This window comes from Ascaphus truei, chromosome 1 (genome assembly GCF_040206685.1).
Source record: "Ascaphus truei isolate aAscTru1 chromosome 1, aAscTru1.hap1, whole genome shotgun sequence".
Classification (NCBI taxonomy): Eukaryota; Metazoa; Chordata; class Amphibia; order Anura; family Ascaphidae; genus Ascaphus; species Ascaphus truei.
In genome coordinates this window covers 164,030,048-164,045,422 of record NC_134483.1, presented here as the reverse complement: position 1 = coordinate 164,045,422, position 15,375 = coordinate 164,030,048, and the positions used below count along the sequence as shown (strand labels likewise).

General features: G+C 38.9%; 1 protein-coding gene across 1 annotated transcript in view; it reads left to right on the top strand.

Moving 5' to 3' along the window:
* Positions 1 to 7,370: 7,370 nt before the first annotated feature.
* Positions 7,371 to 15,375, top strand: part of DMRT3 (doublesex and mab-3 related transcription factor 3) — a 13,388-nt gene continuing 5,383 nt past the window's right edge. The window contains 1 exon segment of the mRNA XM_075597311.1: positions 7,371 to 8,423. Coding sequence (XP_075453426.1) covers positions 8,027 to 8,423 — 397 coding nt within the window. The 5' untranslated portion in view covers positions 7,371 to 8,026.

Genomic DNA, 15,375 nt, shown 5'->3' with positions numbered 1-15,375 from the left:
CACCGAGGTGAAGCAATCGAAATATTGTGTACACTAGAAGCAATCCGAGAAAGTCAATTAAGGAAGAGACGGTGTCTATTTCTTGTTTGTTGCAGTCTGTCTGTATCTGGCCAAACCTAGATCTTTGCTGCGTGTTGGTTCTTCAATAAGTAGCCTTCAGTGTGCTACTGGCAACTCCAGCTCTGCAACATCTCCCATGCAATACATAGGCTGCGTGTGAAATACCTTTCTTTCTGGCTGAGAGTTTGCTGACCAGGAGTGGCTCGGTGATTAACGGCACTGACTCAAGAACAACCATCATAGGGGAAAAACCTGGTTCAAATCCCGATGTCAGCTCCTTGTGACCTTGTGACTAAATCTCCCCGTGTCCTCAGGCACCAAAAAAACATAGGTTGTAAACTCTATAGGGCAGGGACCTGTGCCTGCAAAAATGCTATGTGCTGAGCACACTGTCTGTCCAAGGAAAAACTAATAATTATTATATTTCCTGAATACCTACTCCTTACAGGGCAAAAAAATACTGCACCAAAATGTTAAACAAATCATCTTTCTTTCCATTGGAATTTTTTATACAGCTGGTGTGGTGGCTTTTTGGCCCGGAATTAGTCCACGTTGGCCTTAATATATATATACTGTACCCCAGTGTCATCACAATCACTGCTAAAATGATTTGGGGTTCTTGTGGGTTGAAGGGTTTATTCGGTACAGTGTCCTGGCTGTAAAAATGGTGCAAAAAAAAAGAGGATACACGATTTATAGAGGGGAAAAAAAAATCCCATTGATTTTTTAATAGGATTAATTTTCTTTGATAAATCTGGTGCTGCTCTTCTGAAGCCTTGCGGTCGGGAGATTTTGGTAACGTAGGGACCCTCTTGTGCGGGAAGACAGTGGTAACCAAAGGGGTCTTTAACACTCAAAAATAGATCGGTCAGTAGAGGTTTCCCTACTGGTACTTGCTGAGATGGAATTTAACATGATGCAGGATCTGAATCCCTTACAGAAAGGTTGGGGCAGCCCTGGCCAGGGCATAGTGTGTGCTGGCTTTTAAATAAATTTCAACCACCTGGCAGTGAAAGGTTTAATGTAGCATCGGTTTTGGAGTAGAAAGACATGTGAACCACAGTATCTGGTTCAGCGTGGTTTGTGCACATGGGACAGTGTCGTGCAAAAGTGGATACATCCCATTACAAAAGGTGTGCTCCATAACTCATCAATGCCACCACTCTGACACTCCTTAACGCAGGGGTGGCCAACTCCGCCTTCAAGGGCTACCAATGGGTTATCGCTGCTTCAGCACAGGTTATTGAGCCACCTGTGCTGAAGCACGGATACCTTGACAACCGGAGCTGTTGGTGGGACTAGAGTTGGAGACCCCTGCGTTACTGTAAACCCTCCTCACATCCATCACAGAGAGTAGGGAAGGTAAAATAGAGGCAGAATATACAAAATCAAATAATGTCCCCTTCATTTACTGTACCACCTACTAAGGCCCTCCAGTGTAACAGGCAATGCAGTTGGCATTCTTAAAAAGATGAAATGATTGAGGATGTCAATCATTTGTGAATCATGAATACTATTTTATTGTGAACAGGTTCTGTGAAATTATCTCCAGTGTAGCTGTTTGGCTAACGACGACTCATAATTACACACGCGAGCTCTTCGGGGCAGGGATTCCTTTCCTAATGTTACTTTCATGTCTGTAGCACTTATTCCCGTTATGTCTCGTAGTATTATGTAAACCAAAGGTACACGCCGCACACCTCTATAAACAGAAAAAAGGGGTTGATACAATTACCGGAGCTCCATGCGAGAAGATGGTAGCCTGCAGCATACCCAGGAACATATCAAAGGAAGAAACCGCAGAGCGCTGACGGATTTTCTCATTCTGATTTATTAAAGCCAAAAACAAGCAACGTTTCGACCTAGCGGTCTTTCTCAATTGTGGCACAATATCACTTGAGAAAGACCACCAGGTCGAAACGTTGCTTGTTTTTGGCTTTAATAAATCAGAATAAGAAAATCCGTCGGTGCTCTGCGATTTCTTCCTTTCATCGTAGTATTATGTCCCATGTATTACTGCTGTAGAGCGAAATGTGTATGGATGGCGCTATACAAATACATACATACATACTTACATACATACAAAGGTAAAAGAGTTGGGGAATAAGAAGATGGACAATTTGCTTTTAGATACAAAGTACAAGCAGTCTTAGACAAAAAGAGTATGTAGACTAAAAAAAAAAAAGCATTTAGCTATCTTGGAAACATTAAACATTGGAAAAAATGAATTGTAAATACTTTTTAGTGTTTGAGCCTGTATTACCAATGTGCCCACCCCCTTCTATTAACATTAAACATATCACTACAAAAAGGCGTTCCGGTGATATCTGACATATAATAGAAGGGCCAAGATTATATATTTATTTATAACATGTTTTACCAGGAAGTAATACATTGAGCGTTACCTCTCGTTTTCAAGTATGTCCTGGGCATAGAGTTATGATGACAAAGACATTTTGACAAATACATAGTTACATAAGTGAACAGGGTTATACATTATATACAAGAGTTTGCACGCACAGTTAGAGATAATATATATATTATAGGCGTATGTAACAGTTACAGACCAGATTCAAATGTGAGACGGCTTTAATTTTAAAAGAATTTAGACTGGTGGTGGCTGTGAGAGTCTCCGGTAGGTTGTTCCAGTTGTGGGGTGCAAGGTAAGAGAAGGAGGAGCGGTCGGATACTTTGCTGAACCTTGGGAGCATGAACAGTCTTTTGCAGTCAGATCTCAGATGATAAGTGCTGCATGTGGTAGGGGTGTCGAGTCCATCATTTTTCATAACATATGCTTATTTTAACCTTTTTTCTGTCTGTGCCCTAAATATGTTTCTTTTAAAGTGTTGTTAGTCTTTATTTGCTCTGTAAAATAGTGAAATTAATGTTTCTGTATTTTTATTTGCTTGGAGCAGTGCAATAAATAAAGAATTGTAGAACAAACAAAAAAACATATCACCGCCATTAGTTCACTTTGGTCCTAGGTGGGAATATATATATTATATACACAAATAAAAGAAGTACTCCAATAGAAACAATATGGTCCGGTGCTCACTCCATACGCATAATATAAACAATACTGCGATCCCCACCGAAACAGAAATCACCAAGCAGCACTCAGACATAAATGTCTCAAATAAGTGTATTAAAACACAAAAATGCACACAAACTCCAACGTTCCGGTCCCAGAGGTGCACCTCCCTAAGGAAGGTCCTCTTGCTGGGACCGAAACGTTGGAGTTTGTGTGGTTTTTTGTGTTTTAATACACTTTTTTGATACATTTGCTTGTAGGACCGAAACGTCGGTGACTGTGCATGCTTTTTACAATATATCTCTTTGGATTGATACTGAGCGTGCTGTCTCTTCCCTGCTACATGGTCCTAGGATTCCTGGTCTGCCTGGTAAGGAGCCTCTATTTATATAAAATTTACCATTTGTTTTTACTGCATTACAATCCAATTACAACATAGGGAATAAATGAAAAAAAGAGGTTTAACCGGCGCCAAAAAAAGGGTAAATACCAGTCCTGTTATGACAGTCCAAATACAGTCCTTGGAATGATGAATGGTGATGATTTTCACCTCAGCAGTGCATATATGAAAAAGAGAGAAAGAAAGAGAATAATGGTGCAGTAAATCAACACAGGAGGGGGAAGGAAGGGGGGGGGGGGAAAAACACAGATATTAGCAACAAAAACAACAAACAGAGCATACAAACATGAAACACAAGCACGGCCTAAAAAATAATACAAAGCTTATTTATTAGCGTGGACATGTGTATTAACCGCATCCGGAGGGGCAAAATTGCAACCCTACTTACGAAATGCTGGAAAGGTACAGGCAGATCTGCTGTAAGCAGCTGGGCTTTCAGGATGGCGACCGGAGCACTTGTGCTGGCGTCTACACGTGACTGGGGAATCAGGCGGATGTCTCCGATGCCGAGGCCTCTGGGCGGACGTGACGTCACCCCCGTTGTGTACTCTCCACCGGCTCACAGGACTCCAGTCCTCCAGTCCTCCAGTCCTCATTAACAGCCGCAATGTCGCCGTACCTCGGTTAAAACACTTGTAGGAGACTGCAGAATTTCTCCTTTGAAACTGCAGACTGTACCACAGTAAAAACACTCTAAAACTTGGAACTTCCCGACGCTTTTCGTACGCATGCGCGTACTTCTTCAAGGGATACACTTTTTTGATACATTTGCTTGTAGGACCGAAACGTCGGTGACTGTGCATGCTTTTTACAATATATCTCTTTGGATTGATACTGAGCGTGCTGTCTCTTCCCTGCTACGTGGTCCTAGGATTCCTGGTCTGCCTGGTAAGGAGCCTCTATTTATATAAAATTTACCATTTGTTTTTACTGCATTACAATCCAATTACAACATAGGGAATATTATAATACAGATGAGATAAGTGCATCAAGACATAATTATAACATTGGGAGAAAGTAGTCCCTGTCACAACAGCTAACAATCTAATCAAATGGTCCTTAATGCAATATAAGCCCCTCCTTATGACAATATAGGAACACTAGATGTGGGTAGAAGTTCTCCTGTCGTTATTATTGTGGGCTAGGAGAAGGCACCAAAAATCAAGTTACTTTAAAGGTCAACTTGCACTTAGTTGGCACTAAACAGGTTTATTTTAAATTAGAAATTGCCTTTACTTCCATTTTTGACCTTATCAGATATCTAATTGTATATGTACACAAGGTATTGCTTCGGGGGTCACGCCTCCCCATTTTTTTTCTATGCTTGGTTATCCTTGAAATATAAGAAACGTGTTCATCAAATGTCTAGAGAAAGTAGATTCATTAGTCAGAGAAGATTGTGTGATGCACACTAAATGGGGAAAAAAGTGTCCCACACAGATGAAGAAATGTATTATTATGGCTGACTAATGTAACCATTCCCAAAGATTGTTAAATAAAGCAAGAGGATCACGTGTCCAAAATGTTCCCCCTACAGAGCAATTTTGTGGCATTAGAGTCCATCACATAACTTTATCTATTGCTCCCATCATATGTAATATGAAACGTGACTGTTGTTTGTCGAATCTATTTTCTCAGCCACAGACACCGCTCAATAATGCGAACCACTTAGATTGTAAGCTCTTTGGAGATAGGGACTCCTTTTCTTATTGTTTTATGTCTGGAGCGCTTATTCCCATTATGTTATAATATTATGTCACGTGTATTGTAAAGTGCTATGTACCTGGATGGCGCTATATAAATAAATATATATATATATATATATATATATATATATATATATATATATATATATATATACATACAAGAAGGGACACTGTTGGGGAAAAACACACTGTCTGGGACCTATGTACTAAGCGCTGCACATGCAATGTTAGGCATTAAATTCCTGCTTGTGTGCGCCTCTGCACCAACTTTTACCCCTCAATGTGGGGTTTAGCGTTAAAAATATTTTGTTGTGAAATATACAGGTGCAAACATATTGAATGCGCATACGCACAGATGTAAATGGTATATACTTAATAAAATTTTATGTGTGCACTACATAAAAAATAGTTAAACCTGCTTCAAAATCAGCCTCTAAGTAGAACTTGGCATAAATCCTACAAAGTCTGTTTATGTTGTTACTGCAGAATTAAATGGGGTTTAAGTTGTTATGTATAAACCAACATTTTTTTTTAAATGCAAAACGGACGTTTCCTTTTATACATTAACAACATGTATTATATTCCCAGTACTGCTGTTATAAAATATATGAAACTAATAATTGATATTTACTAATACTTGTTATAGAATCAAAAATACACATAATTGTGTTTTTCATTGAAATAGTATCAATCAGGTACACAATGTGTCAACCATCACTCCAATCAATCAGCTAAGCGCCCCATACACAATGACCTTCAGACATAACACGCACATTTTAGGAAGGATTATACTTCTTTGCAGCACTATCATTGTGATGCAATAATAATAAAAAATAATAAATCATTTCAAAGATGCATGTTAGTACATACCCCCTTGTATTAGTTAATGTCAGCTTCAATTAAACTTTTGTATGTGCTGTACAACTTAACTTTTTTATTCTCCCAATTTTAAGACGATATAAAAAAAGGTAATTATTTACTTGCTTTGAAATGATTCAAAATGAGTGGTGTAAGGCAGGGGTGTGGAAACTCTACCCCCTGTGCCCCCCTTTCTGCACTCCTCCCCTGCTCGCACCCTCCTCCCTACTTTTTTTCCGGCGTCAAATGATGCTGCGGAGTCACGTGATGTCACGTTGCCATGACGACACCGAGACAAAGTAAGGGAAGTTGCAGAGGCCTCGCACGATCCCCCGGCACTTAATTTAAATTCCTTGGGGAAGAATGCGGGGCCTCTGAAACCACCGCGCCACCCCTTGGAAATCTCTCACCCCCCAGTTTGCGCACCCCTGGTGTACAGCATTGTTTTTAACCTTTTTTTGGTTAAGAAACCCTACCATTATATTGTGAAATTCTGCGGAACCCCAACCCTCTCTAATAGCACGCCTGAGATCTGATGCATTGTAAGGAACCCCAACCCTCTCTAATAGTGTCTGAGATCTGATACATTGTAAGGAACCCCAACCCTCTCTAATAGCGTGTCTGAAATCAGATGCATTGTAAGGAACCCCAACCCTCTCTAACAGAGTGTCTGAGATCAGATGCATTGTAAATTCTTCTGTATTTGGTACAATTAACAAATGACCTGAAAATGGCAGGGAACCCCTGTTAAAAAACGATAGTGTAATGTCTAAGGAGAAAAAAAAAAAAACATGATGTTGAAAACGGTGTCTTTCTCAAAAACTTTGTGGGAATGATTACACAAAGTAGCATTGTATGTACATATTTGATTATTTATATAGCGCCAACAATATATGCAGCACTTAACAAAATCGACATGGGAAAACAATATAATACAATAAGTGCATCAAACATTAAAGCACACCATAGGAAAGTGAATGCTTGACCCAGGCAATGGATACTAAACTTCTAATCAGCCCCACGAAGAATAAAGCTCAATGGTAAATACAGTGGGATCCTGTTGTGCATGTACCTTCAATGTTATAGGTACTGGTGGTGGAGGCAGCAAGTGGGTGGAAGCAGGGGAGGGGATCATGAAAGTGACAAGGAGGATGGGAGGGTGGTGACATGAGGAAATGGATAGATAGAGGATTATACGAGGCACTGAGTGCAGGTCCTGGCCTTGGGAGAGCATAGGAGGCGGGGGAATACATTGGAGGAGGGCGAAAGCTAGAGATCTATCAGCCCACTGCAAACACACACACACACACAGAGACACACAGGAGAGAGAAAGCACTGCCCAGCAACCCATCAAACTAAACCACAGCAGCAAGGAGTGAGAGGGGCACACACTGAGCCAGCAGGCAAGGGCAGTCCCACAACTCAGCATGGACCTGACGAGCCAGTTGTACAAGGGTTCAACAGCTCTTTCCCATTACACAGGGACAGATTGAGCTGATCACAGCAGCAGAAGAAGAGGGGGGTCGTACTCATGTCTCATGTGTCTGAGAAGAAAAGACACAGAGGGCAAAAAGGCACCGCAGGATCTGAAACCAGGGACACACCAAGCATCGCTAGCTGAAGTCCTAGGCTGCACCATTGGGGTGGTTGCCCCCCTGGTGAAGAAGTCCCAGCCCAGAACTTGCTGAGGCCTGCTTGGCACATCTGCTAGCCCTGGACGTGGCCAACAGGGGCACCCATGAGATAAAGACTAACCAGCAAGAGGTTGCATCTGGTTCTCCTGCTCCACCCCACCTGTGCTTGTTCGTCACCGTTGTGCACTTGGTGAGGTGGGCTCCTCTATGGCTTCCCATTCCTCTGCCCACCTGTAAGCTGAAGTGCCACCTGGGTGTACAGAGAGGCAGGATACCCTTCCGTGTAACTCTCCAGCTTGGTGACAATCCTCACTACTATCCTCCAGACCTTCGGAGCATGAATGGTTACGGTTCTCCGTATCTATACATGGGGGGTCCAGTATCCCAGCCGCGAGCCCCCCTCCAGAGGACCCCCAAATGCGCCCGCTGCAGGAACCACGGGGTCCTCTCCTGGCTGAAGGGGCACAAGCGCTACTGCCGCTTCAAGGACTGCACCTGTGAGAAGTGCATCCTGATCATTGAGAGGCAGAGGGTCATGGCTGCCCAGGTGGCCCTCAGGAGGCAGCAAGCTAACGAGAACCTGGAGAGCCTAATCCCTGACACCCTGAGGTCAATGCCAGGACTGTCAGCCACCCTGCCCGGGGACACCAGCCAGCAGTCAGTCAGGCCTGGGGAGATAACCATCCGGTGGGCACCAGAGCCACCCACAGCCATGCAGCTCCCCGGGAAGACAGGTGGGTAGAGGAAGCAGAAAGATCTTACACTCATCCTCAGGGCATGGGGATGCAGGGGTGTCCGGTCTGGGCCGGGCATGTTACATGGTGCAGGTTTGTAACAAAGAGGGACAGGGGACATGTCAGTAGCATAACTCTTTGTATTACAAATTGCTCATGGGCAACCAGGAGCTGGGTCACCATCAGTGATGGTAACCTAACCCCTAAGTGACAGAAGCAAGACTTTAAATTGTTCTATTATTTGTGGATATATCTATCTATCTATATGTCGATATCTATATGTATATATATATATACATTTACATCTATATAGTTTCTTAATTAGTTTGAAAAGGAAACTGATACATGATACATGAAACTGATACATGCAATATTTCTTCAATCTTTCGTGTGTGTGTGTGTTTGTGTGTATATATATATATACCCACACATTTACAATATATACATATATACACAATGTGTGTGTGTGTGTGTGTGTGTATATATATATATATATATACCCACACATTTACAATATATACATATATACACAATGTGTGTGTGTGTGTGTGTGTGTGTGTGTGTGTGTGTGTGTGTGTGTGTATATATATATATATATATATATATATATATATATATACCCACACATTTACAATATATACATATATATACAATGTGTGTGTGTAAGTATGTATATATATATAATATATATATATATATATATATATATATACACACACACACACACACACACACACACACACACACATTATGTATATATATATATATATATATATATATATATATATATATATATATATATATATATATATATATATATATATATATATATATATATATATATATATATATATATATATATATATATATATATATATATACACGAATCACTATTTCAAATCTTGAAGTGACACAAAAAAACAATAGTCATGTATAAATATAACCTTTGGTGGTGCGAAAAGACCAAAATAGTATAGAACCACAGAAGAAGAAAAAAAGGTCTATATAAAGCACTCAAATGAAAGAAACATAATATTTTTCTTCAGACCTCTATAAACCTCCTTTTTTCTTCTGTGGTTATATATATATATATATATATATATATATATATATATATATATATATATATAGCAAATAAAAAGATCACTTGTGAGAACATTCACATGTCTTAGGCAGGTCTGCAACCCTGCCTTTCACCATTATCACCCAGTATACAGTGTTTTAACTGCAGCAAGGGATTCTGGGAAATGACATGCAAATGAGCACACTGTGTCACCTTTTGCCTGAAACAGGCATATATATAGTATATATATATATATACTTCCTAGATTTCCTAGATATTATATATATACTATCTAGGAAATATAAACTATGTAGGAACAATTTACAATTAGACACCTGGGATTGTGCAAGTGAATGAGAAGCACAACCTTTCCATGACCATAAAACTGCAATCAAGAATGTTACATTATTAAAATGCCTAATTAGTACCAACATAGGATTGCACTATTTAAATATACTGAATTAGTTTACCAAAATTAATGTTAAGTTCTTGAATACTGAGAACAGCTAATTACTTAATTGTAATATAGGATAATTCCATATATATATTTTTGAGTACTTGCTCTTCTATGTAATGAGCTACACTTTTCCTGTAATGCAATGCCAGTTTTGGTTGAGGAGAGATGGTCATTTATTTCAAATTGGTAAAACACTATATAGATTGCTTAGTGTAATTTGGTAAATTAGGATCGTTTCTCCTGCACAGAGAAATAAAATGAACAGACAAACTCATGGGGAGACATCTAAGCCTTTTATTATCACTCCTTCAGCACTGGGAATAGAGCAATTGCCCCCAAGTGCCAAAAACAGGCCGGGTACCTCATACCTCCAAACCAAGCTATGTTATCCTGCTGTAATGTTGCAATGAAGTGACCACGAGTTCTATCAACAAACTGCTCGGTTTGTGATTCTCATGGAGTAAGTACAATTACTTCAATATAAACCTTAAAAATGTTTACATCGTCCCTAAATCCCAGGTGCATTTTGAAGAATTGAGAAGCCACGAAAGGCCTCGCATCAATACATAATGTTTACATTCATTTGAACAAAAAAGAGTAATATATTGTAGTTTTTAAAAAAAAATCTTAATGCTTATTTCAGTTTTTCACACTGCTGGTCAAAGCTGTTAATTCAGTTATTTATAAAGGGATCTTACATATTTATTAAAGCCTTAAAACTGGAGTTTTACTAGGGCAAAACACAGCCACTCTTCTACTAAAGAAAACAACACCTCTATTTTTTAATGGATTTTTTCTTTAAAACTCTGGTGCAGTTTATTGCATCTTTGAGTGCACCGTTTTGATCGTTCCTGTGTTAAAAACACACAATCCCCCAAAACAAGGTTAATGGTAATTATTGTGCAGCAAGTATTACAGAAGGAGAGGCTGGGGCTTAGGTGCCAAAGAAAGGAAACTCTACAGTGAGGTCTTTAAAAACGAAAATACTAAAATGACAATTACTGTACGTTTAATGATCACCAGTTACTTATTCGAAGTAATTAGGTAATTAGGCGCATAAAGTGTTAAAGTTAACAAACAGGAGATTTTAATCTCTCTGGTAACATGCATGATTGACGAAGCAAATTTTAAATTGAGTTTGGATGAAGGGTTTTTCAAACAATTTCCCCTGGTATACATAATACCCCTATTCTGCTTCAGTGTACAATCCGTGCTAACAGCTATTACTATATCACCAGTATTTGAATAGCTAGGTAATGAGCTCAAGTTCAATTTTTAAGAAATATCTACAAAAAATAAAATAAAAGATATTTTAGAAAGTTGAAAAAATAATTGTAGTTTTCTATAATATGATAATATGAAAAGCTAAAAAGAAACCCTGTATAATAATAATAATAATAATAATAATAATAATAATAATGTATAAACAGTGTTCTCAGAATCGTCATGTTACACACCGAGCCCAGGCGGTGGCCTCGTACCGAGCTGAGCATATATAACAGGTAACAAGTCTGATATCATCAGATGTGATAATATTATAAATAGCACTCTATACACGTCTTAAGTATGTTTACTGTGTAATATATTATAAATAGCGCCCTCCAGAGATATACACTTGTTAACGGAGGCAATGGCACTACTTTCTTTTGTGAAATAACATATAATCGCCTTTAATACTCAATAAAAAATTTACTTTTAATAACTAGCAGTAATTGAACTCTACTTTGAGAAGAAATGTGTTTAAACAGTTGCCTCCAATTGGTGTTTCAAGCACTTTAAATACATGGCATACAAGCAGACCTTGAAGAACAAAGCAATTGGAGGTGCAATTACTATTCTGTGTTCTGATCCCCAGTAGCTGTGGTGTATCAGATAATGACCCGATTATGAATTATTGAAAAGTTGCCCGGCCACTTTCCAGCTTAGTGGAAGGGGTGAAGGAGACAAGTACTGAAGCGTGTAAAATTGCACAAGAAGCAAATCAACTGTAGCCTGCACATGTGCCAAAACATGTCCAGGTGAAGCGGCTGGATCAAGTTACTGTGTCACTCTTTTTAATCAGATTATTAAAACAAGATAAGTGTATAATTATGTACATGTATTCCGTTTGGGAACTTGAAGCTGCCTTTCGGCATATCTACAGTTTAAAGGTAATCAGGAGCATATATCTGAAATGCATTAGTGTAGAAACAATAAAACAAATCGCTGTATATAAGCAAAATAAATAGAACAACTAATCTTTAAGAAACTTCTAAACTCCTCTAGCAACCCCATTATTCCCAACGTGTCTTGGGGTTGCATGTACAGGCAGGCGGACTATTATTATATATATATAAAGCCAGGAAACAGATCAGCTTTACAGGTGCATTTGTTTGTTTCTGCTAACACTTGACAGACTTTTCTGAAACTTTTTTGTTACCCGCAATAGGGTGTTTTGAGGTAATTAAGAAATATAAACCAAAAATATGCTTTCTGATACAGGTAAAAATATTGCAGGTTATTATCCAATATCAATCCCTCAAGGGCGACTCGTGTGTTTATATTTGTTTGTAAGTGGAAGACTAGTGGAGATCTAATTGTTCATTATATATATATATAATGAAACTATACATATATAATGAAACTATGTATATATATATATATATATATATATATATATATATATATATATATATAAATAGAGATATACACCATATATATGTAATATATATATGTAATATATATCTATTATATATATTATATGTGTGTATATATACACAGACACACGCACACACAGATTATTTTAAACTTCATTATTCGGACTTCAGCGTTTCTTGCCACATGTGTAAATAAAAACATATCCCTTTAAAAAAATGTAAAGGGATCACGTTTTTGAGGTTAATATATTTTCAGCACCTTAATTTAAAAATGTGTTATGAAAATATTATTTGAAAAAGACGTGCAATTAATATATAAGATCATATTGAAAGCTAAAGATAACTTGAATTACCAAGATTTAGCATAAATAAAATGTACCTGTCTCATAATAGTCCAGCCCTGACTGTTTAATGCCACGATCCTTTATAAACGAATTTTCTCTATGTGTAAACGAAGTGTAGAATTTTTATGTCATCAATACTTTCTTTTAAGTGGTCAAAAAAAGAAAAGAATAAAACAAACTCAAACATCCCATTCTTTTAATTGTCATATTTATAGTCTCTAAACCAGCATAGCAAATTGTGAAATGATTAAAAACGGAAAATGCCAATGAATTATCATTGCACTGGAGTTTTACACTCAAAGAATCCAAAACCTAAAATAACACCAAAGCTCCAATTTATTGTTTGCAGAACACAAACTATATCGTATTTATGTGTTAGCTTATTAAAATTCCATCAAAAGTGCCAACGTGGGTGCCATTTACAAACTGTGGCTGGCAGTGTTCCCATTTTAAAAGTTCAATATATAAACATTGGAAATTATAAAATACTTACATACTCATTTAGATTATATAAATGCCATTATGTGAGAACGGTGCATTTATTTTCAATCTACAGTATAGTCTTCAAAACAAACTATTGATATAGGGGATATACTGTTAGATTGTTGTCTATTGGTGTGTCGTTGCCTCGTTTGAAAGAAACACGCAACAACAAGAAATAATGTGTACAATATATATGTGAGGTCACCTTAACATGCAGAAAGGGTTGTAGATTTTATATGCTGATATTGTATTAAATAGTAATAGGATTGTTTTTTTTGAGCTAGCAGCACGCATTTCTTTTTATTTACATTGATGAGTGATTTCAACTCAAAATGTATACAAACCACATTGTGCAGGGGCATTTTGGATAATAACATTAAAAATGGTAGGTATAGATAAAAAAACGTAATACATTTTATTTTCATGAGCACTGGTACTGAACATATGTCATGTTATCAAGCTGCGATAAGAAGGTACAAATTAAATCTAGTGATAGTATAAAAGATAATAAATAATCATCTCATAATCATATCATCTTTTTGAGTGCTTTAAGGGATTCTGTTTGTCTTTTGTGTGTTTATAAATAATCCTATCAGTAGGTGTAATTTTGTTTATACTTATATACCTGGTAGCTGGTTCACTAATACAGAAAGTTTCCATTTGAAATTCACATTCTAGGCAATGTTTTTCTTATTATTGATACATATATTTGAGTTGATCTTATTCAGTTTCCATCATACAATATGAGAGGCACTTCTGCATCCATGCTGGGGAAGTATTCTGCACTGTGTCCATGCTGGGGAAGTATTCTGCACTGTGTCCATGCCGGGGAAGTATTCTGCACTGTGTCCATGCTGGGGAAGTATTCTGCACTGTGTCCATGCTGGGGAAGTATTCTGCACTGTGTCCATGCTGGGGAAGTATTCTGCACTGTGTCCATGCTGGGGAAGTATTCTGCACTATGTCCATGCTGGGGGAAGTATTCTGCACTGTGTCCATGCTGGGGGAAGTATTCTGCACTGTGTCCATGCTGGGGAAGTATTCTGCACTGTGTCCAGGCTGGGGAAGTATTCTGCACTGTGTCCATGCTGGGGGAAGTATTCTGCACTGTGTCCATGCTGGGGAAGTATTCTGCACTGTGTCCATGCTGGGGAAGTATTCTGCACTGTGTCCATGCTGGGGAAGTATTCTGCACTGTGTCCATGCTGGGGAAGTATTCTGCACTGTGTCCATGCTGGGGGAAGTATTCTGCACTGTGTCCATGCTGGGGGAAGTATTCTGCACTGTGTCCATGCTGGGGAAGTATTCTGCACTGTGTCCATGCTGGGGAAGTATTCTGCACTGTGCCCATGCTGGGGAAGTATTCTGCACTGTGTCCATGCTGGGGGAAGTATTCTGCACTGTGTCCATGCTGGGGAAGTATTCTGCACTGTGTCCATGCTGGGGGAAGTATTCTGCACTGTGTCCATGCTGGGGAAGTATTCTGCACTGTGCCCATGCTGGGGAAGTATTCTGCACTGTGCCCATGCTGGGGAAGTATTCTGCACTGTGTCCATGCTGGGGAAGTATACTGCACTGTGTCCATGCTGGGGGAAGTATTCTGCACTGTGTCCATGCTGGGGGAAGTATTCTGCACTGTGTCCATGCTGGGGGAAGTATTCTGCACTGTGTCCATGCTGGGGGAGTATTCTACACTGTGTCCATGCTGGGGGAAGTATTCTGCACTGTGTCCATGCTGGGGGAAGTATTCTGCACTGTGTCCATGCTGGGGAAGTATTCTGCACTGTGTCCATGCTGGGGGAAGTATTCTGCACAAAACACAGAGGCTGATAACTAGATGCACAAGTGCGTCCCCTGCCTCTTCTACAACCTGCTTTACAACCACTCCCAGGCAAGCAGGGAAATGAAACACCTCTGATGAATAGCCTCCTGGCCAGATATATATTGTATAGAAGTGCTATTGACCAAG